Source organism: Protomyctophum parallelum (genome assembly GCF_964188405.1).
Source record: "Protomyctophum parallelum genome assembly, chromosome: 21".
Lineage (NCBI taxonomy): Eukaryota > Metazoa > Chordata > Actinopteri > Myctophiformes > Myctophidae > Protomyctophum > Protomyctophum parallelum.
This window is the reverse complement of record NC_139713.1, coordinates 11,105,120-11,126,435: the sequence shown is the minus strand read 5'-3', so window position 1 is coordinate 11,126,435 and position 21,316 is coordinate 11,105,120. Positions and strand designations below refer to the sequence as shown.

Sequence of the window (21,316 nt, the reverse complement as noted above, 5' to 3'; positions counted from 1 at the left end):
GGCAGTGTACAAATATATAATATATACTTTACTACCGGAGTACCGGTATATACTTTTTTTACATGACTGAAAAAGGGAGGGGCTGTTCTAGTAACGTAAATGGTAAATGGTGCATTTATATAGCGCCTTTATCCAAGGCGCTTTACAGAGATTGTGCATTACATTCACCCATTCACACACACATTCATACACCGATGGCAGCGGAAACCATGCAAGGCACCAACTAGCACATCGGGAGCAATTAGGGGTTCAGTGTCTTGCTCAAGGACACTTCGACAGTAACTCTGGGGGAGCCCGGGTTCGAACTGGCAACCTCACGGTTACCATCCAGGCACTCTACCCCTGAGCCACCGCCGCCCCCCTAACGTCATGTACTGAAGATCATGTGTATCTTATGAGAGACTGACTTTACACAATACATTTTTTAACAAATAACAGTGAAATAATTGACTGAAACTGACTTGATATTTATGCATTTTTTTATATTTATCGTCATAGATTTTGAATCATAGAACATATTTATAAGCTAACGTTCGGAATTTTACATAAGATATTCAAAATCTGTGTGTATTCCTTTTTTTTGACAAAAGGTGGATCAGACTTAATGTGCGTGTACCCGTGCTGGTTCACAAATGATACTGCCGTTTGTGGAAATATTTGTACATTTTATGAATAAGTCCCATTAAAACCTCTTCCAGTTTGTGGCAGATTCCCCCAGTTACATACATTTACATAAAAGTTACATAAAGTTACATAAAGTTACATAAAGTCTAAACACCGATTTGGCTGGGGCAAAAATTGTATACTGTAAATCTGGCCAAGCCTAATCATTTGCTTTTCTTAGGGTCGGGGCACCAAAATAAATAAAACATAAAAGGAAATAAATTAATACATTTTTAACCACTTTGGATGGATATCATACATTTAGACTTGGATAACCAAAATTACAGTGATCTAAAATAACTTGTGGTGATCTTGCACCACCAACTGTGTTACTCACTGACTGAGGGAAGTATCTCCAGCAGCTCCCTGCGTTTGTTGTGCAGCAGACTCATTCCCTGGAGCTGCAAACACAGCACTCTGCGTGTCATCACTAGGGGTGCGCCTGTGGCCACCGACTTCAGCGGTCTTTGGGGAAGCAGGTGGACTCTGGCTCTGATTGAGGAGGAGTAGCATTGCATGAACACAAAGAACAAATCATTAGTGAATATGCCATGCACTTTGAATATGTGATTCTCACACTGGAGTGCCTGGTGGATCGGTCTCTAGCTGAGCGATGGGTTTTTAGAGACTGACGTGTGAGTCTAACACTGGAGTGCCTGGGGATCAGTCTCTAGCTGAGCGAAGGGTTTTTAGAGACTGATGATGTGTGAGTCTAGGATGGCTGGTGCTTGCACATCAATGTGTTATTTTCCTCCACCTTTCTCACAGTGAGTGTTTTCAGATAAAAGGCGTATGCCATGACTAAAACCTCACAGTCATGACAAACAATCAACTGTTTTGGAGGAAGGAAAACACAGAAGCAACACAGAAGCAAGAAGAACCATAAAGGAGCAACCATAAAAATGTCAGGTGTACTACTGTAATTAGATTACTGATTGTAACTGTTCTCAATAATTAGGTAATTGGCTAATAAAAAACGAGGCAAAGCACTTAAAATAATGACAACATGATAATGAAAGTATTGATAAAGACAAGCAATTTAGTCAATGCTTTCAATAAAAGGATGTAAATGCTATAATAATGGGTGGAAATGCGGAGGGTAATTTTAGGCAGTGTTTGACGCTGCAGGTTCAGACATGAGCAGGTCAAGTTACCGTCTTCTCCGTCTGAGCTGTTTTTTGGCTTATCTCGGTGGAGCAGGACTGGACGCGGGCATGTGATGGCTGGTCAACCTGCTGCTGGGGAGCAGGTTGCTGCTGGACCGCAGAGGTCTGACCAGAGGCATGTTTGATGGGAGAAGGCTGGGCAGTTGGCTGCTGAGCGTTGCCAGCCCCCTTACGACGAGCTGGGCGTTGGGGTGGCGCTGGGCTTGATGGAGTCTGCATGGGCACAGCGCTGGCCACAGAGGGCGAGGTAACCACCTGCTGGGCAGTGGGCTGTGCTTGTGGCGGGGCATCAGACGACACTCCTCCGCCAGGGGTCGCGTTCTCTGCTCCTGTTGTTGCTACTGGCTGCCCTGCCTATCAGACCGGGACGGACAACGGAATCTGTAGTCACTAAACCATGATCATACCGTATCTATCACAAGCTCATCAAATCGTCAGAAATAACTGTTTTTACACACCAAAACTCAAGATGGTAACAATGGTGCAAAGTTTTCCCTTTATCGAAATTTCTTGCAGATATAAAAGCACTCCGGTTTTTGTTTTTATGGTCTACTACTGCAGCCAGTATTTTAATTTACAAAAATTAATAATAATAACATATCGATCATTATCCAGAAATTCCCCTAATTGTCATGGCATGATGCCAAGCCTATTTATTTTACATAAATTGTCACATTTCTACATTGTCACATTTCTACCTACAGCTTCAATTAAATCTGTTCTCCCATAATATACAGTCAATTTAAATCTTTGATTGCAGTCTTACCCCCAAGTGTCTGCAACAGTTTTTTAAACATACGTGCTACATCACGCGATGAGGAAATGTTGCTGTTCTCGTTTATTGCTTTGAAATGTGCAATCTTGTATTATGTGTATCTCGACGACACTGCAAATGAGGGTGACCTCAATGTCTTTCGAGAATAAATAAAGGTTTGAATGGAAAAAAAATGAAAACATACACAATTGAATGCACATGCAAACTGACGTACGGTGACATTTCCTTTTGTCTGCCTGTGAAGTGCTCTGCAGCAGATCTACAAGCCCATAGTGCGCCACTGAGTGGCGCGCTATGGGCTTGTAGATCTGCTATTTTTGAAAAATTGAAGAACGACTGACATAGAAACATAGCTTTTTCAGAAAACTGTCAGGATGTAGAAGACATTTTTAGAATCTGATCTCAGGTCAAAATGACATTCTAAGCAATGAATTTAGCTTAGTCCTTATGTAGATTAAGGCCCAATCCCAATTGCCTCCCTCAAGCCCTGAGCCCTGGACCCTCATTGACTTTAATGACGTCAGCTGTAAGTGCTTGAGGGTGAGAGGCTGTAAGGGCTCCACATTGTTGTGAAAGAAATGGGACAGCACTTTGAAGATGAGTCCGCCATTCATGACACTTTACATCACTTTATAAAGACTGTCCTTATTCACAGCCAGTGCCTACCTACATGCTTTGCCTATTTATACATGTATATTATGTTTATTTTAGTATTTAAGCTGATCGTTTTATTATTAGTTTAATAAATACACTTTCCTGTGTGATATGAGTTGTAATATTAATATATAATACTATTCAAATCATTATACATTTCATTTCCATATTATTTTACTTTGCTACTTTTGTCATTTCTCATCATGTTTCCCTTATTATTATTATTGTTATTAAATATATAGCCTATATCCTTCCATTCCGTCTCCTTTTGAGAACAGTGAGAAAGCACTATTGTGTTTGTTGACATTCTAATCGCGATACATAACTAATTTGCATAATTAAATGATTGACGTTCGGAGGATCCCCCTCATTCCACTGGTAACGCTATGAACTGTGGGTAATTTCTTTGCTAAAGTCAGCCCAAAGTCAGCATCGACGCTGACTTTGGCAAAGGGCACATAAAGGGGCGGGGCTGAGCCCTCACTGACTTACCGATTTCAAATGGGACATCCCTCAAGTTCACTTCACATGAATGCGCAGCTAAGTCAGTGAGGGCTCATTGAGTCAGCAAGGGAGTGGATTGGGATTGGGCCTATGTGAGCATAGAGTATACCTGCTTCTGTTGTGCCACCATTTGACTGGGAGGGGTTTGTGACTGAATGACTTTGGCTTGAGGCAAAGCTGGGGCCTGTGTCTTCTGTGTTTGGACAGCTGCAGCTGGCTGAAACAGGTCCAAGCTAACTCCTATGGAGGAAATTGCATGGCAGCCAATCAAACACTATCTCCTTTTTTGGGAAACACTGTCAAACACAACAACATAGAAATACACAACATAGACTAGAGCACAGCCATACCTGTCCTCATTGCGCACGTAAGGCCTCCTGCATGAATACACAAACCTGTTTCCCTAAAGCCTCTTTAGCCTACACACACCTGTCGACATGTGGCAGTACTAAAAACCATTCGCAGAGAAATGTGTGGTGCGAGTGGTGACTTTCTTCATCTCATTTAAATATAAAAACTTTGAAATGAAGGCCTACTTCATCGGATACATACCTACAGGTTGAGCTGCTCCAGCAGGGAGGTTTGCTCGTTTACGAGGCGTGAGGGCAGCAGGCTGGAGGATGCCAGTGGAGGTGGTATGGGCTGCCTTTGGCCTCTGTCGAGGGGTGATTGAAGTCTCTGTGGTGGGGACGGGGTCTGTCAGCCTGAGGACAAAAAATAGGATATCAGCACACCGGTTATAGCAATTATTTCTCCAATGAAAGAATCTTGACTACAGAATCAGGAAAAGTAAGGAAAGTTATGTGGGGAAGCAGAATATGGACCGTCTTCCGAAGAGAATGAACCCAAGGATGTGCAAAATCACATTTTCAAAGCTGACTAGTCATGGGTTATCTGAGTGGTTAGTCAACTAGTTGGTCTCAAAGCTCTATATAATTAGGCTGTATTTGGCCAATGTATGCCAGATATAGTTCTGATTTGGTATAGATATAGTTCTCTGTCCTACATGTATGCATATATACGTACCGGTAGTTAAATTTGCTAAATCATTTTACAGTATATGGATATACTGTAGCCTATGGCTAATCTATGTAATTAACCTGATTACCTGAAAAACACACACTGAAACAGACAGGATAAACCCAATAAACAAAGTAAAAAAAAAAGAAAGAAAGAAAAAATAATATCTAGCTTTTCATTCAGGTAGCCTTCAATACATAAACTTGGCCCCAAGCTGTTCCCTAGCAACTCAATTCCACTGAAAATGTAGACAGTGGGATGGGACAGATGCCCTCTTTGCTCGGCTGATACAGACAATCAGCCACTTTGATCTACATGAATACAAACATTTTTAAATCCAGGCAAAATGTCATGCAAGCCTGTGCATTCTGAAATGCTGACATGTTTTAATGTGTCATCTATTCTATATTGGAGAAGTTGTACCCAACACATGGCAAGAAACCCAAAGCCACAACAGCTACGTCGCTATTGCAACACCCACAACACCATCTTCCACACTACACCCACACACACTCAAACGCTATCTCCTCCTATCGCGCCGAACGCCAAAACTCGACACCACCCGCCAAATACTGGCACTGGCACTGCCACCAGAAATTCCTCCCTTCCACACTCACGCCGCCAATGCATTTGTTTAATACAAACATTATCGCCCGAAGCACCCACACCCCCGGAACACTGTTGCCCTTTCACCACGCTAAATTCGCCAGGTCTATGCAAGTGAGCACAAATTACATGTGAGAAAATTAATTCACAAGCCCACAAATGCCATTCAAATGCCATTCAACACACACTACGACTCGCTTACAATTCGCAAACCTGGCAACTACTACCCCGTCTTTTAAGTCACTCCCCTGTGCTGCTCTGATCTCCGAGTCTCCCTGACAGTCCTGTCCGCAGGAGAAAAACACAAGGAAGGAGAGGAATCTTCGCCTCACGATTTTGCTTATTCCTTCTAAATCACTGTATATAAAATATCGCTTACTCAGTGAATCTCTTAGTTACGTCAACATTGTTCTTCCACACTACTTGGTTTGTTCCAAACTATTACAATTACACTGTTCGAATTCGCCATGTTGCCTGCCGAGTACTTTTCATTGCGCACACACACACGCACACACACACACACACACAGGAATAGCCGTGCAGCCTATACACGGCGCCAGCGAGACAGGACGTTATAATCTTGAGTTTCATTAAATAACTGTCTTTCTCCGCACGCGCACGTGCGCACACAACATTATTCAACTGAAATGCGTAACGCCAATATTGGGCTAATATAGGTAATATTCTACCAATATGTGGGGAGCCTACAGGGATTTACCCACGGAATGAATATATATATATAATCATCTATACCAGGGCTGCCCACACTTTTTTGAGTGGTGCAACCACTCCTACATCCAGCAATGTCCATGTACCTGTGTGTGTACCTGTATGTATGTATGTATCCGTGAGCACGAGTGTCGAGTGGTGTGCGCATGCGTGAAACCAACAATGGCCAGCAATGTCCGCACGTGTGTGTACAATGCGCGTGCCATGCTGCGTGCGCTGCGTGCGTGCGGTATTGCACGTGTGTGTGTGTAGTCGCACGTGTGTGTGTGTAGTGTTTTATTAACGGTTCCCCAAACGGTTCTCATCAGTCGTCATTTAGCTCCGCTGTGTCTGTGCAATATGCATGCATGCAAGCAGAGCCTGAGGTGACGTCACCCCACCTAAAGGAGTGTGTGGGGTCGGGGAGGATACGCCCACTGTTCTGTGCATTCAGCGACCGCTCACCGCCGCGGAGCGAGTGATGTTGAAGAGATCTCCAAAGTGTGGTTAACAGAGAGGGAAATGACTCTGAGGCTGAGCACGCAAAGTGGAATAAATGTTATGCTATAGTTCCCTGCAAAGGTTGTTGCAACTTGTACCAGTTGCACGTCCACATTGATGAAACAACTCAAAATCAATATGCCTACACAAGTCCACAACTCAGGAGAATAATCTAGGCAAATCGCGTTTGAGAGCCATGCAGAAAGCCCGCACTCCCCGCAGCTCCACCACAGCCGGCGGGGGATGAGGATGATGCAAGGCTGGTTCACTTTCCCCAGGCTAGTAACGTTAGAAAATAAAAACTACTAATGTCTACAGAGCTTTTCATTAGGTGTATTGTACAACTGTTGTTAATGGTGTTAATTTAGAACGCCAATGTCTCGACGTCTTTCTGTCTGATATTTTATGAATCACGCCAAATCAATTTGTCTGCACTTATTTTTTACAACTTATAAGCAACTCAACTGCTTTTGATTTGTCTCTAAATTAATCGCGTGACTGTTGAGAGCCCAGCATATGCTAATAGATTGATTAGCCTACTTTATAAACAGTTTGCAGAAAAAAGCACAGGAACGTAGCCTACAGTTCAATACAAGGTCTGCTAAAAGGATTTCATAATCCATCCAATTTGTTTCCATTAGGGTATTTGTTCATATTAAATTAATCTGAACATTAAAGACAACATTTGTCACCACAACAATATCATTATTGCAATGTGTACTGTATTTTATATACAGCAAATTGCAATATACAGTACAAATTGCAACAATGATATTGTTGTGGTGGCTAGCTGGTGGTGGTGGTGGTGAAGTTTAAATAATAGTGCCACCTCATAATTGTAAAGTGCATTTTCAATAATTGAATTAATTAATTTGTTTTTATTATGTACTTGGTTAGGTTAGTTATAATATAAGCATAATTTATATCAGAAAAAAGGGGAAAAAATAATATTAGGATCCGTTAAGGGAACCGTTAAGAGGGATCCGGGAAGGATCCGGAACCGTTAAAATCCTAACGAATCCCAACCCTAGGCAGGCAGGGTGTGTGGGTACTGGAGCTCCATTGGCAGACCACTTCTGTCTTGGTGGTGTTGACAGACAGCCCCATCCTGCTGTAGGCCTTGACAACCACAGCAAGGATGGACTGGAGGTCCTGTGGGGAGTGTGCCACAAGAGCACAGTCATCTGCATACTGCAACTCAATGACCTGCTCTGTGGACAGTTTGGTCTTTACCTGTAGCCTCCTGATATTAAAAAGGTTTCCATCCAGTCTGAAATCCACTAAAACACCACTGCTGGACTCAAGCTCCTTATGGAGAAGATGGGTAACACACATGTCCTCGGGTGGGACAGTACAGTACAGTACAGTACAGTACAGTACAGTACAGTACAGTACAGTACAGTACAGTACAGTACAGTACAGTACAGTACAGTACAGTACAGTACAGTACAGTACAGTACAGTACAGTACAGTACAGTACAGTACAGTGAACCCCTGGGGACCCCCACACGGTAACTCTGTTTCTCAACTGTTTCGGACGCGGGCAGCCCGCCGGAACCGGGCCAGCGCCCTGGGCTCGTTCCTGTGGGTCTGGAAGTTCCGGGGACCCCCTGGGGACCCACACACGGAGTTGCACCACTCACTTCACACAGGTGTGATTTTTTTACTTCACAGCTACTTTCAAAACGACCAGCAAAATAAAACTATCATCCCATTGGTTTTTATGTTTTGGTATTTGACTTTGCTACTGATGATTGTACGCAACAACGAAGCTGCCACGAAATTCTAGTATAATATAAATGCATTTAGTTCACTAAAAACTCACTACAAGCTTGTAGGTCTGCTATTTTTGAAAAATCTTATTTTTGAAAATGTAGCCCAAATCAGAGCGAACGTTTTCAACTCAAAACTTTGCTTCTGGGGGGTCCCTGGCACAACATATTTTCAGATGTGGGTCCGCAGCCAAATACAGATAATTCTGGGGGTCCTTGACATGAAAAAGGTCGAGCACCACTGACATAGAAACATAGGTTTTCAGAAAACTAGAAGACATTTTTTTAGAATCGGCCTCAGTCCTAAATCGGTGAACAGTGTTTTTCCTGCACAAGGTAAGCCGATGATACTGAGAGGAGATAAAGTAGCAGCCCATTTGGACCTTCACCACATCACCTCTTTGAATGCAAAGACTCACCTGGCCTTTGCCTGACTTTGACTCTGACTTTTCTTTGCTGCTGCTGCCTCGCTGGCTTTGACTGGCTCGGGAAGTTTAGCAGGAATTGCAGAATTCTTTAAAAAAAGTTAAAGAAAAAAGTGCAATACATTTAGGTAAAAGTTTCAATACTGTTGTAATGCCTCTTGTCCAGTCAAATTGCTACACCAGAACTAACTGTTTATATTATTATATACTTTGCTTGCATCTGTCAATTTCGCTGAGTGCTTATTATTTCACCACGAGTTTGAGTCAAATGGTTACGCCCCTCACAACTTGGGAGCTTGACAACGATGCTTACACTGTCAGTATCCAGACTTACAGGTCAGTCGTGTAAAAAGGTATGATGAAACATTAATTATTTTGTGTTGCTTGAGATGACATCATAACATAGCTGTTGTTTCGATTAATTGTGTACAAAGGATCCCGATGGAAAAGCCATAGGCTTTCTTGGGGTTTAAATCCTCTTAGTAGACCTTTACTTGAACTGTACTTTCCTGTGCTTTTTTCTGCAAACTGCTAATAAAATATTCAATCAATAGTTTATGTTTATAAGTGAGCTTCCATTTCATATTTCATCGGACTGGCTTCCACCTGGGTGTGACTACCATGCAGTTGCCTTTACAGAAATGGACCACAGTGCATTTTGTGCTATTTTATTTGTCTCAAACTCATGGCGAAATCAGCACTAAAGTAAATTTCCATTTACTTTAACAATGAATGGCAACATAATGCTAACAAGCCATTTCATGTAACTGATGTACCTCCCCCCACGCACACACAATGTGACAGAAAGGACATGCTTTTATACTAGATGGGTACAGATCCTAAAAACATGTTACTGTACACTGAAAAGAAAAGGAAGAACAATCCCCAATAAAAGCCTGAATATTTACGGCTGACTATAAACATAATTAAGAGACTGACCTTTACATTTTGAACAGGGCATGTCCGCTGAGCCAGTTTAAAAGCAAAGTGGGACACCTGGTAGATATCTGGTCTTTTATCTGGGTCTGGTTCCAACATGTACCCTGACAAAACACGCAGAAAGAAAGCTGTAAGACTAAAGAGTTTAAACAGTGAGGTTGTTGATTAAGAAAAAACCTTGCAACTATATAATTTAAATGTAATCACAGTAGTACGCAGAAAAGTCCTCAGTATTGATTTAATCTCTTAAACCCTACTGCATAATGTGTATTGTATACTTTGTTGACCCAGGGGGTCTCTACTTGGAAACCACCTTCTTTTCCTCCACACACCAAATCTCTTCATCGAAAATAGCCAAACTACAAGCTCACAACACAAGATCTATACCTGAATTTAATTCTCAGTCAAATATTTACACTAAAGGGAGCTAAATTAACCATGAAGATTTAGCTGTGTACCTAATAATAATCACAATATTTAGCAAAATAAGGGTGGTTTGAATTATAGCTGAGATCATGCATCCCGAATAACAGCAGCAATTAATGCTAAAAGTTGACTAACTAATGAGGCAGTGCAGATCGTAGGAATAGCGAGAGTTGTCTGGAATTGTGAAACTGCCGTCACAGATGGCAACCTGGCTCTCGCCGAATGGCAGAGTGAAGAAGCAGATCTTGTAGAGCAAACAGCCCAAAGCCTGAGGAGACACACACACACACACACACACACACACAGTTGTAGTCTTGTTAGTTAGGTTGTGTTTACATTTGCACTGTGGCAGCGCTTCAATACGTCATCAGTATCGCGTTGATCCCGCCTCTAGCGGCCGCATATCTCTCCGGTCAGAAATGGCTCGGAGTACATTGTCTCTGCCCCGAAAGGGACCAGATGGGAGCAGGAGGAACTCACTGCTGCCACCAGCTGGCGGAGTCAGGTTAGGACAGATGTCCTGTGTTAGCTGATCTAAGTGTGTAGGGAAGGGGTGGATCATATTCTGAGCATCACCGGAGGTCATCACCAGTGTTTTGAATTACATGCGGTGAAGGGAACGTAGAAAGTGGAACAACTTAGGGCGCCTGAAGACCAAGGACGCTGCGCCATTCTGGATATAGTTGTAGATGGAATATAATGTAATGGATCTCTGAGTAACTCAGGAAAAGGGGCACTCAAAACTTTACTCACCCAGACGTCTGCTTTAGTAGTGATAATCTTGTTGTTATAAAGGTTCACCATCTCTGGAGCACGATATGACAGAGTGGTGTATCTGAGAGAAGGTAGAAGAAGGAGAAACAAAAAGAGTGCAGGGTGGGGAAAGGGAATTTCTTGGCAGTTAATTCATTTCAAACCAGATTTCATGGCACAGCAGGCACTGTGAACAACAAAACGTTATATGTAGGTGAAGGCGCACTCTACTCAGGGAGTCAAGTTAAACTAGGTGGACTGCTGCTGTGACAGCATGCACTGTGCTCAGTGTGTTGTAATGGAGATATTACTTGAAAACACATTTAAAACACATTTTCTTACAATCCTAAAGTTAAATTGGCAGTGTATTGTACAACAGTACAATACAGGTCAATATAGTGATGATCTATTACTTTGGGGGGATGGAGGGGGGTGGGGGAGAGTTAAAAAAAGGTTATGAAGACAGGTTACATGAAAACTAAAGGCCTATTCATACCCGTTTTAGGTGATAAGGTGACCACCGAAAACTACAACATCACACAAGCAACTCGCCGCTCACCTGAACACATTTCTGTTACCTCATCACCTAAAACTGGAGCATGAATAGGCCTTAAAAAGTGCAATAAACAACAATGAAAATGCCATACATTAATCTTCTATTATGGAGTTAGATGTAACTGAGGCTTACAAATATTCACACAATAACTCTGCTAATCTAGATTTAGGTAAAACTTTAAAATAACAGGAACAAGAGGAAAATACACACTTTTTGATTTCTTCTTCCACTGTAGCTACACCCTCTGTCTGTGGACTCTGGAACTTGTTGGTGGCACTTCCAAAGTCACACAACACGTAGTGACCCTTGTCATGCAAGAGGATGTTCTCCACCTGCAGGGCCAAAGTCACACTCACTAAATAACGACAGAAGCCTTAGCATCCGCATTCTGTGCATGTCACAATAGTTGAAAATAGGATATCTACAAATTCACAACATGCCCTTATAGATCGGCTATTTTGGGCAAAATGTGTAGATGATGATGTGTAGAGGGAAAAAAGAAGGAGGTCGATTAAAGACCCTGGTCAACAACTAAGTGATTGATGTCTTATAGAGAACACAAGGTGGCTGAAAGGTGGCTCACCTTGAGGTCTCTGTGAACGATGGGTGTCTTGCCCTGGTGCAGGCGAGACACAGCGTCACATGTATCACAGAAGATCTGTAGGGCCTCTGGCTCAGTGAAGCCAGTCTGCAGCCTTTGGTTCATCAAATTGACAACTTGGCCACCTGTGAAGACATTTTCATTAATATATCACATTCAATATATTGCATCACAAAGAACAATAGCAGGAGTAACTATTATGTGACTTTAGGCAGCTTTAATTCACCACCATGGCTTATAACGATGGGGATTTACCCCATTGTGTTTCTAAACAGGCCTGCCCCCCACCGATCACATGCTCTCGCAATAGCACACAAGTCAGATATCAGCTGCTACGGGTCATGTTGAATAATCAATCAGACACTGGCCATGACAATATCCCCTCCAAATTTCTCAGAGACTCAGCTTTTTCCATAGCTCCAGTCATCACCCACATAGTTAACCTCTCCATCAAACAGGGACAGGTCCCCCAAGATTTTAAACTGGCCAAAGTAACCCCCTTGTTCAAAAAAGGGAGTAAATTAGAACCCGGCAACTACCGCCCTATTTCTATTCTAAGCTCCATCTCGAAAGTGATGGAAAAAATAGTCTATGAACAGGTTGAAAAGTATCTTGCCACTAATAAATTGCTGTACGAGTTCCAATCTGGTTTCAGAACATCCCACTCCACTGACACATGCCTCCTCTATTTGAGCGACCACATCAAACACGAGGTGGACGCTGGAAAATACTGCGGCATGGTCATGCTGGACCTCCAAAAGGCTTTTGACACCGTGAACCACTCCATACTGGTTAACAAGCTTAAAGCTATTGGTTTTGATAGCACATCAGTGAGCTGGATGCAATCCTACCTGGAGGGGAGAGAACAGATGGTGGAGGTGAACGGAACACTGTCCCCTCCCCTCCCAGTGAGCTGTGGCGTCCCACAAGGAAGCATACTAGGGCCTTTACTGTTCCTAATATATGTTAACGACATGACTTCAGCTTGTGACTGCAACTTGTTCCTGTTCGCAGATGACTCAGCACTGCTGGTCTCGGACAGGAACAAACTGCAGGTTGAAAAGACCCTCAGCTCTGAACTCGGTAGAATCTGCACCTGGCTCGCTGATAACAAACTATCCTTACACCTGGGAAAAACTGAATCCATCCTCTTCGGATCAAATAGTAATCTCAGCAAGGCAGATGGCTTCTTGGTTAGAGTGGGTGACAATATTATCACACGAAAAGATCAAATTACCTACCTAGGTTCCATCCTGGAGGCCAATCTTTCCGGTGATAAGATGGCCACCAACGTAATCAAAAAAGTCAATCAAAGAACAAGATTCCTTTACAGGATCTCCTCACTGGTCAGCAAAAACACCTTGAAGACCTTAACAGGAGCCCTCGTACAAGGTTTCTTTGACTATGCATCCACCTCTTGGTACCACAGCACCTCAAAGGCCCTTAAAACAAGGCTCCAGACCTCCCAAAACAAACTGGTCAGGCTCCTACTTGGCCTCACCCCCCGAACCCACCTCACCCCTGCCCACTTTGACAGGCTGGGATGGCTTAGGGTCGACGACAGAGTACAGCATCTTGCAATGGGTCTGGTCCACAAGATTCGATACACCACCAAGATACCCATGTACCTGTCTAAATACTTCCTTAGTGTAAACGAAGTCCACACCCACAACACCAGAGGGAGTACAACAAACCATGTACAACCCAGATTCGGCACAAACAAGGGACTAAATTCTTTTCGCTCCTATGCCACCAAAATGTGGAACGCCCTACCAACAGTCATTAAGACATGTGAATCCCTTGACTCCTTCAAAACCGCTCTCAAAGGGCACCTACGGATGGCTGCAATTCGAAACTGGCCTCTGTAAAATCTGAATCCCCCCCACCCCCCCCACCCCATTTTCCCTCACTGTATATTGTATCTTTTCCCTTTTTTGCTTCCCATATGATGAATTTAGCTACATAGAAATGTCTATTTGTATGTCTCTAAATGTTTGTATGTCTTTAAATGTTTTGATGAATTGAACAATGTGGACCCTGTTGTAAACAAGTGTAATGCTTAATTGGGTCGTCCACTCACAGTTGACAGTCTTTGTATTGAGTTTGTGCTTAAAATGTACTGTAAATTCTACAAACTGTTAATAAATATTTCAATCAATCAATCAAACATAGTGGGAAGCTTGGTTATCTATCTAGGGAGAAAGTTATGTTCGGGAATTCAATATTAAGTAAATGTAAAGAGGGTATTAGTCTGGTCTGGTGTAGCCAGAGGGCTATTTTCTTTCTCCTGCACTGGCAGATTCAATCATCACAAATGTCATTGCGGCCAATCACTTTTGGCATCTTCACTTTTCTGCCCTCACATTTATCCTCAATATGTACTTTTCTCAGCCAATCATATCATCACTATGGGGTGATCGTCCAATGCTTGTGTTCACACAAACCCACAAAGCTGGGCATAGGAGGGGCGAGTGCCTAGCGCCCCTCAAAAACAAACGGTGGACAATGATTTGTGACTCACAAACATGTATTAAGTTGTGTTTAGATAGGTCCCCTCAGCCCCCAGTTGGAAGGCCAGCTGTAGGTCAGGGAGGATGATGGGTGGTTGTAGTAGTACAGTAAGGTGTTTGACTACAGCAGAGGGCTGTACTGAGGATGACGTTAGAAGAATGGTATGGCAGAGTTGGCACAGGGAGGATTTACTTTCACGTAGTGAAAGTTGAAAGTGAATAGCTTACTGATCCATTAACTATTTATAAAGCACACTTTTAAATCATTAACATCTATTAACGCACATTAAACATTAATAAGTCATTAACTAACAGTTTGTGAATGATCAATGAAGTATTTATAAGGGATAGTTATTCTAAACGGTACCTAGTCTGGCTAACCAACAAACATGATCATTGCATTACAAAAGAGTAACATACACATACAGTTATACTTAAAGCATTGGAAGGCAGTGCAAACCCTAGCCTAGTACCATCATCTCTCATTTTATGTCCTCCATTCCCAAGATATGACAGTTGTGCAATTTCGTCCTTGACCATTTTGACCCAAGAGTTCATCTCTTCAGGCCAGCCTACCAATTATTCACACCAAATTCCCTTAAACTGACCCATCTGTTGTCCATTTCTAGACCTTGATTGTGACCTTTCCAGTCCAAAACTCAGCCATCTCTTATCAAGTTATGCAGACAGACAGAATATGATACTCAGCCACAGCAGGGCCATTATTAGACTTATTGTCATAATTATAATTTGAAGATCAACTGTGAGACAACGCTGCATGCAAAAGAAAAATGTTTAGATCTGCTGTAAATTCTTGTGCGGATGTTCTCACAGATTGTACACATAACCGGCACATTCTTCTCAACAAGAGAGTTCAAACATGCATATTGAGTATGCCGTCCTCTGCTGTTAGAAATGTCACTAACTTCCGTCAAGCCAATGATGGTGTTAAAATAAGAGTAATAATATTATTCCTGGCTAAATCTGAGGCCTTAGCCTTATGACATATACAGAGTTTCCAACTCTTGACAATTGACAAAGAAATGTCTTGATGCTGCAATAGATCACTTGCAACGAAGTACATTCCAAAGGATTGTGACCAAATCAAGTAGTAGAGTAGAATTGCAGTTGAGACTGAGATTATGGTCATGACTCATGTGACAGACTTGAGAGACCTACTGTACTGTATATCAGTTTTGTATACAGCACTAATAATAATAAGACATAATAAGCTTCAAAATATCGGTCTCATATTTCCACTCTCACTAAGTTTGGTTTGCTCCTAAAATAATGAATACAGCAAGGGTCAAAATAATTAAATTGTAAACGGAAACAACAAAGTTTGACAACTCTCAACAATCATAAACTCACCCTTGCAATAGTCCATAAGAATGAGAACTTCCCATACTTCCCTGGCACCCGGAGCTTGGATACTGGAGTCCAGATAGCCGACAATATTCTTGTGACCAACTAGGTCTTTCTGTTAAACAAAAATACAACATAAACATTTGATAGTATAGCTGTATTGTGTGCTATGTTTGATAGCCACAATATAGCAATATAGCTATAGCAATATAGCTATATAATATAGCTTCATACAAACCTAAATGAACGTTTCATTGACACATATTGTGCACATTTTCACAACTCTAAAGTATACACATATCTGAGCTAAATGCCAAATTCACAGAAACACAACAATTTCTACTACTTATCTTTCCACTAAATGGATGTACAAAACGTGTGAGAGAAAAGTAGATTTTTGCCCATCAGCAACGATGTATATCGTATGTATATAATGTATATCAGCATTATATAATGTATATCAGCATATACATTTATAACATAATTAATATATCTGAAGGGGAGTTTTCGTGCAGCTGTAGCCTGTAAGCATAAAGGCATTAAGCATAAAATGCTGTTTACTTTTGAGAACAGCACTATTCTAATGTCCACCTGCTGAAAATGTAACCCATATTGTTTATCTTATGTTTTTCTGGGTACAGAACGCTTCACCATGCAGAATGGTGCATTGCTTGGCAAGCTTAATGCTGGCATTGTACCTATTGAGTCAGCTGAGAACTCACCCAATCTGATGACTTCATTGGTGAGCAATGTGCTGTTCATTGCAGTAAATTCATACCTTGGTGAATTTTGGATGCCAGCCAATACAGGATGTTGATGCACAGTCCTCGTGAATGGCATAGAGACTAATGGCGATCTCTACATGCTCAGCAATTGGCTCAGGATTAAGCTGTACAGTACATTCCCCCCAAGTTTGATTTGATATGAGAACATTATCAGTCCTGTGGGGGGAATTACGTTATTTTTTCCCCCCTTCATCCAGCTGATGGCTGCACAGACGGTTATGATTGATGAGTTTATTAGGGGAGCAGTTATGGATTATGTGTCTGGCTCAGGGATTTTGACACATACCCTGGGGCTGGGAGGTGAACGGTGACCCTTCTGATTGAGATTGGGCCTCTCAACCAACTAAGCTAAAAAACAAATACTGTATATGGATTTTAATACAAAACAAAACAGCAAGCCACAGGCTAAATGAGGAATGGAGAGGTATCCTCTCTCCCCCTTTATGCCGTAGCAATATCTGTAGATGCTGTAGATTGTAGATTGTTTAACTAAAGTAGACATCATTCACTGTATATGCAGCAATATTTTGTGCTGCAGCAGTCATGGTCGGCATCACTGTACAGTGACAGGTGTAGCACCACACCTGTCATAAACTCTGTTAAAGGAAAGTTTGAAATCCGATTTATGCAGCCAGAGCAGTCAGGCAGTCAGTCTCCAGAAACTGGATTTGATATCAAACCACCTGCTCTGTGACTCAAGCGTAAACATGGAACAATCCGTTAAACTAAATTTACATAAGCACTATCTACAGCACTATGTGGTGCCCTTTGATACTGGGGAAAATTATAGCACTTGTATGTATCAGGTGCATGAACCACCTGGTAAAATAGGTATATTCCAGAATGGCTAAATATAAAACTGAAAAGAGAATGGGGGTCCCTGGCACAAAATATTTTCAGATGGGGGACCTTGACATGAAAACATCTGAGAACCACTGGTTTACACCAAACCAACTCTTAAGACTCATGTGAATCTAACACGATACACAGGGTGTTCCACAAACACCAGCCACCAGCTGGATATCCGCACACTGAAACCTTTCCAGCCTTCTACTGTCTTTAATGTGTCATTCTGCAATAAGACTACTAGGTAGAGTATGTCATCATAAAATACATAAAGTATAACAATATTGAAGGTGCTGTATGACTATGCCGTTATAGGGCATACACTGTACGTACAGTATGGCATCATATTAATAAAATATGACTGTAGGTAGGTACAGTAACAGTATGCCATAATAAAATACATAACATATAATCTTAGACTAGAGACATGTATTTCCATGTGAAAACTCCACATCTGCTTGTGTGCGCTTTCCAGTTGATTCAAAAGCGGTCTTTTCTGGCCTCACATAGTATGTAAATGCCAGCTCAAGGCACTTTCCAGCTTCACCTGTGTGCTTCAAGCCCTAAAATCAGAATACAAGATCATATAATGTATGATCTTATATTCTGTATGCATACAAAAACACAATGGTTGATATCAGATCATAATGTGCTGTTGCTGACCTGGTAACTTTTATATAAGACTAAAGTATGTTGAGACTGGCAAACCAAATTTAAAAAAGTCCAATCCAGGTTGCAAAAAAGCACATGACAACGAAATGAGAGTGGACAAAACCTTACATTTTGACGGTCCTGCACAGAGTGACAAGGCAGAGTGTGCTGTTCTCTGAGTCTGAATGACACGGCGTGGAGTGTGGCATATACAATACACTTGACACTTCAGAAAATGCCTGCCGTTTTGAAGTAGTGAGCAAAGGCACTGCAGAGGAATCGAACTCTAGTGTACGCAGTGGTGGCAGGGTACTCGGCGGTACCCTACGCGTTGTGAGCTTGTAGGTTGGCTATTTTCAGTGCGACACACCGAAAGAGGTATAGGGCTTATCAGGAATCTTTGGTCTGAACTAGGCTTAAGGCAAGAAATGAGCACTGCAATATTCTCACCCAACAACTTACCATTATCTGAATCTCTTGCTTGCACACCTGCAGGTCATGCTCATCGTTCACATACATCCTCTTGAGGGCACAGCGTACCCCTTGACTCGTTCGAACCAGGAACACTATGGCAAAACCCCCTGTGCAAAAGAATATATAATGAAATTGTTGTAAGTGAACATTAATCAAATCAGATTAATCAAAGACATCAAGAGGGAAGAATCATCTATCTAACTAAAAATGCACCAAGTCTCTGTCTGTCCGTCTGTCTGTCTGTCTGTCTGTGATATGGTTCTCTTTTCATAGTTTTCAATTGAACATTTTCAAGATTACTTTGAGACCCAGCCGTACTTGTTCACTTTGAAATGTTTATTATCTTGTAATGTATTTGTGTTTAAATTGTATGTTATGTTTACTGTAATCAGGGCGTAATTGGAAAAGAGAGCTTGCTCTCAATGGACTTCCCTGAATAAATAAAAGGTGGAAGAAGGGCTGGACAATACAACTTTATTTAGATTGTGATAATATAGTTTAGAATTGCGGATATCATGATATGGTTCTCTTTTCATAGTTTTCAATTGAACATTTTCAAGATTACTTTGAGACCCAGCCGTACTTGTTCACTTTGAAATGTTTATTATCTTGTAATGTATTTGTGTTTAAATTGTGTATGTTATGTTTACTGTAATCAGGGCGTAATTGGAAAAGAGAGCTTGCTCTCAATGGACTTCCCTGAATAAATAAAAGGTGAAAGAAGGGCTGGACAATACAACTTTATTTAGATTGTGATAATATAGTTTAGAATTGCGGATATCATGATTACGATATGGTACTCTTTACATAGTTTTCATTTTCGAAATTTACCCAACTGTTATAGCTGTTCGATTATTTTCATTACCCACTTAGTTATTATATTGGCATTACTAAAACTATTTATCAAAAATGTCATTGTGTAAATATTTTGTGAAAGCACAAATAGCCACAATAGTTTTAGTCACATATTGTAAAAAAAGAAAAAAAGAAAAGAAAAACAATTAGTAAATAATATTTGATATATTCATTTTCGACCCGTCCTAGCCAGCTATACTGTATATGACAGAGATAATTTAACAGAGGGTGGATGCACATTACAAAGTTATGCATCTGAAGATGAGAAATTCATAATCTTACTTTCTCATAGGATGTCCCTTGAATCTTGATCTTGAAATATACACTCACTGAACTATAATATATACATCAATTAGTTCAAGAAATATGGCAGCGTATGCTGTGCTGCCTGCAACCTGGCATCCATATGGACCATCAGCACCATCTCAACCCATTTTCAAAACGCTCTAGCCGTTACATTATGTATTAGTAGTCATATCATCTGTCCAGGGCATAAGCTGCAGTCCACATTTAGCCTAGGTCTAACCATCTGGTACATGGCCACAGATTCAATTCAGAGAGTTCATTTGTTGTGACACAATTATCACATCGTATTTATGTAAACACTGTGGGCTTACAGTACGGTACATACATGTCTATAATGTGGCATTTGTATGCCACTGAATGCCTTTCATAGTAGGGGCCTCATGGAGGCCCAACCAAACTACTGCAGTCTTGATGTCCCGAGTTTGAATTTGACTCTGGAGGACAAATGTACATGAACCCTATATAGTAGTCCGGAGTTCTTCTACACAAGGGACACTCCTGTTTTGATCTACACTAAATAGCTTAGACAAAGATAGCCTATCTACATACAAGCTCAAAGTGCATCATACAACGTGTGAGCTTGTAGATCTGCTATTTATTTTGTCAAATGTTTGCCCCTAGAATAGGGACACTAGGGTTCAAGTGCTTAAAAAGGACAAAGCAGGCACTGCAATATGCAGTTTTGTAGATTAGCATTCATTCTAATCTGTCTGTGCAGTCTGTCTGTGATATGGTTCTCTTTTCATAGTTTTCAATTGAACATTTTCAAGATTACTTTGAGACCCAGCCGTACTTGTTCACTTTTAAATGTTTATTATCTTGTAATGTATTTGTGTTTAAATTGTATGTTATGTTTACTGTAATCAGGGCGTAATTGGAAAAGAGAGCTTGCTCTCAATGGACTTCCCTGAATAAATAAAAGGTGAAAGAAGGGCTGGACAATACAACTTTATTTAGATTGTGATAATATAGTTTAGAATTGCGGATATCATGATTACGATATGGTACTCTTTACATATGGTTTTACATGTGTAGCAGCAGGTCATACTCATAGCTTTGACCAGCCGACATATTAGCACTTACAGTATCTAGTCTCATGTTGTTCATCATATAAAAATCACTTCTCGGGGGCTAGCGTCCCTCAAAAAGCTGATTGCGCACTGCATGGTGACTGGCCCCTGTTAACGGTTAACACCTGGGAAGTTGACACAGCAGTCCCAACAACAAGGCTGCTATAGTATCTAGTGACAGCGAGTCAGAGACTGTTATATTAGGTCTCCAATCTCCATTTCCCAGCACTAAAGTGAGATGTCGATTTACATTAAACATTTGCAGATGGGTGGAGACTGGAGGGTATGTGGGTACAGAGAAAGGGGAAATGAGATCGCATTCCTAAGTCCAGTGATTCTCAACCTGTGGTACGTGTACCACTGGTGGTACTTGAGCTCCCCTCTG

At 41.4% G+C, this 21,316-nt stretch overlaps 1 protein-coding gene across 1 annotated transcript in view; it reads right to left on the bottom strand.

The window, feature by feature from the left end:
• LOC310879416 (AP2-associated protein kinase 1-like) overlaps positions 1-21,316 on the bottom strand; it is a 44,683-nt gene that overhangs the window by 21,282 nt on the left and 2,085 nt on the right. The window contains exons 2-13 of the mRNA XM_083794085.1: positions 18,689-18,807; positions 15,951-16,059; positions 12,052-12,194; positions 11,679-11,800; positions 10,913-10,994; positions 10,295-10,427; positions 9,734-9,837; positions 8,789-8,883; positions 4,315-4,466; positions 3,872-4,002; positions 1,818-2,183; positions 1,001-1,155 (exon numbers count right to left, since the gene is read on the bottom strand). Of these exons, the coding sequence (XP_083650211.1) occupies positions 1,001-1,155; positions 1,818-2,183; positions 3,872-4,002; positions 4,315-4,466; positions 8,789-8,883; positions 9,734-9,837; positions 10,295-10,427; positions 10,913-10,994; positions 11,679-11,800; positions 12,052-12,194; positions 15,951-16,059; positions 18,689-18,807 (1,711 nt within the window). The remainder of the gene's footprint in view (positions 1-1,000; positions 1,156-1,817; positions 2,184-3,871; positions 4,003-4,314; positions 4,467-8,788; positions 8,884-9,733; positions 9,838-10,294; positions 10,428-10,912; positions 10,995-11,678; positions 11,801-12,051; positions 12,195-15,950; positions 16,060-18,688; positions 18,808-21,316) is intronic.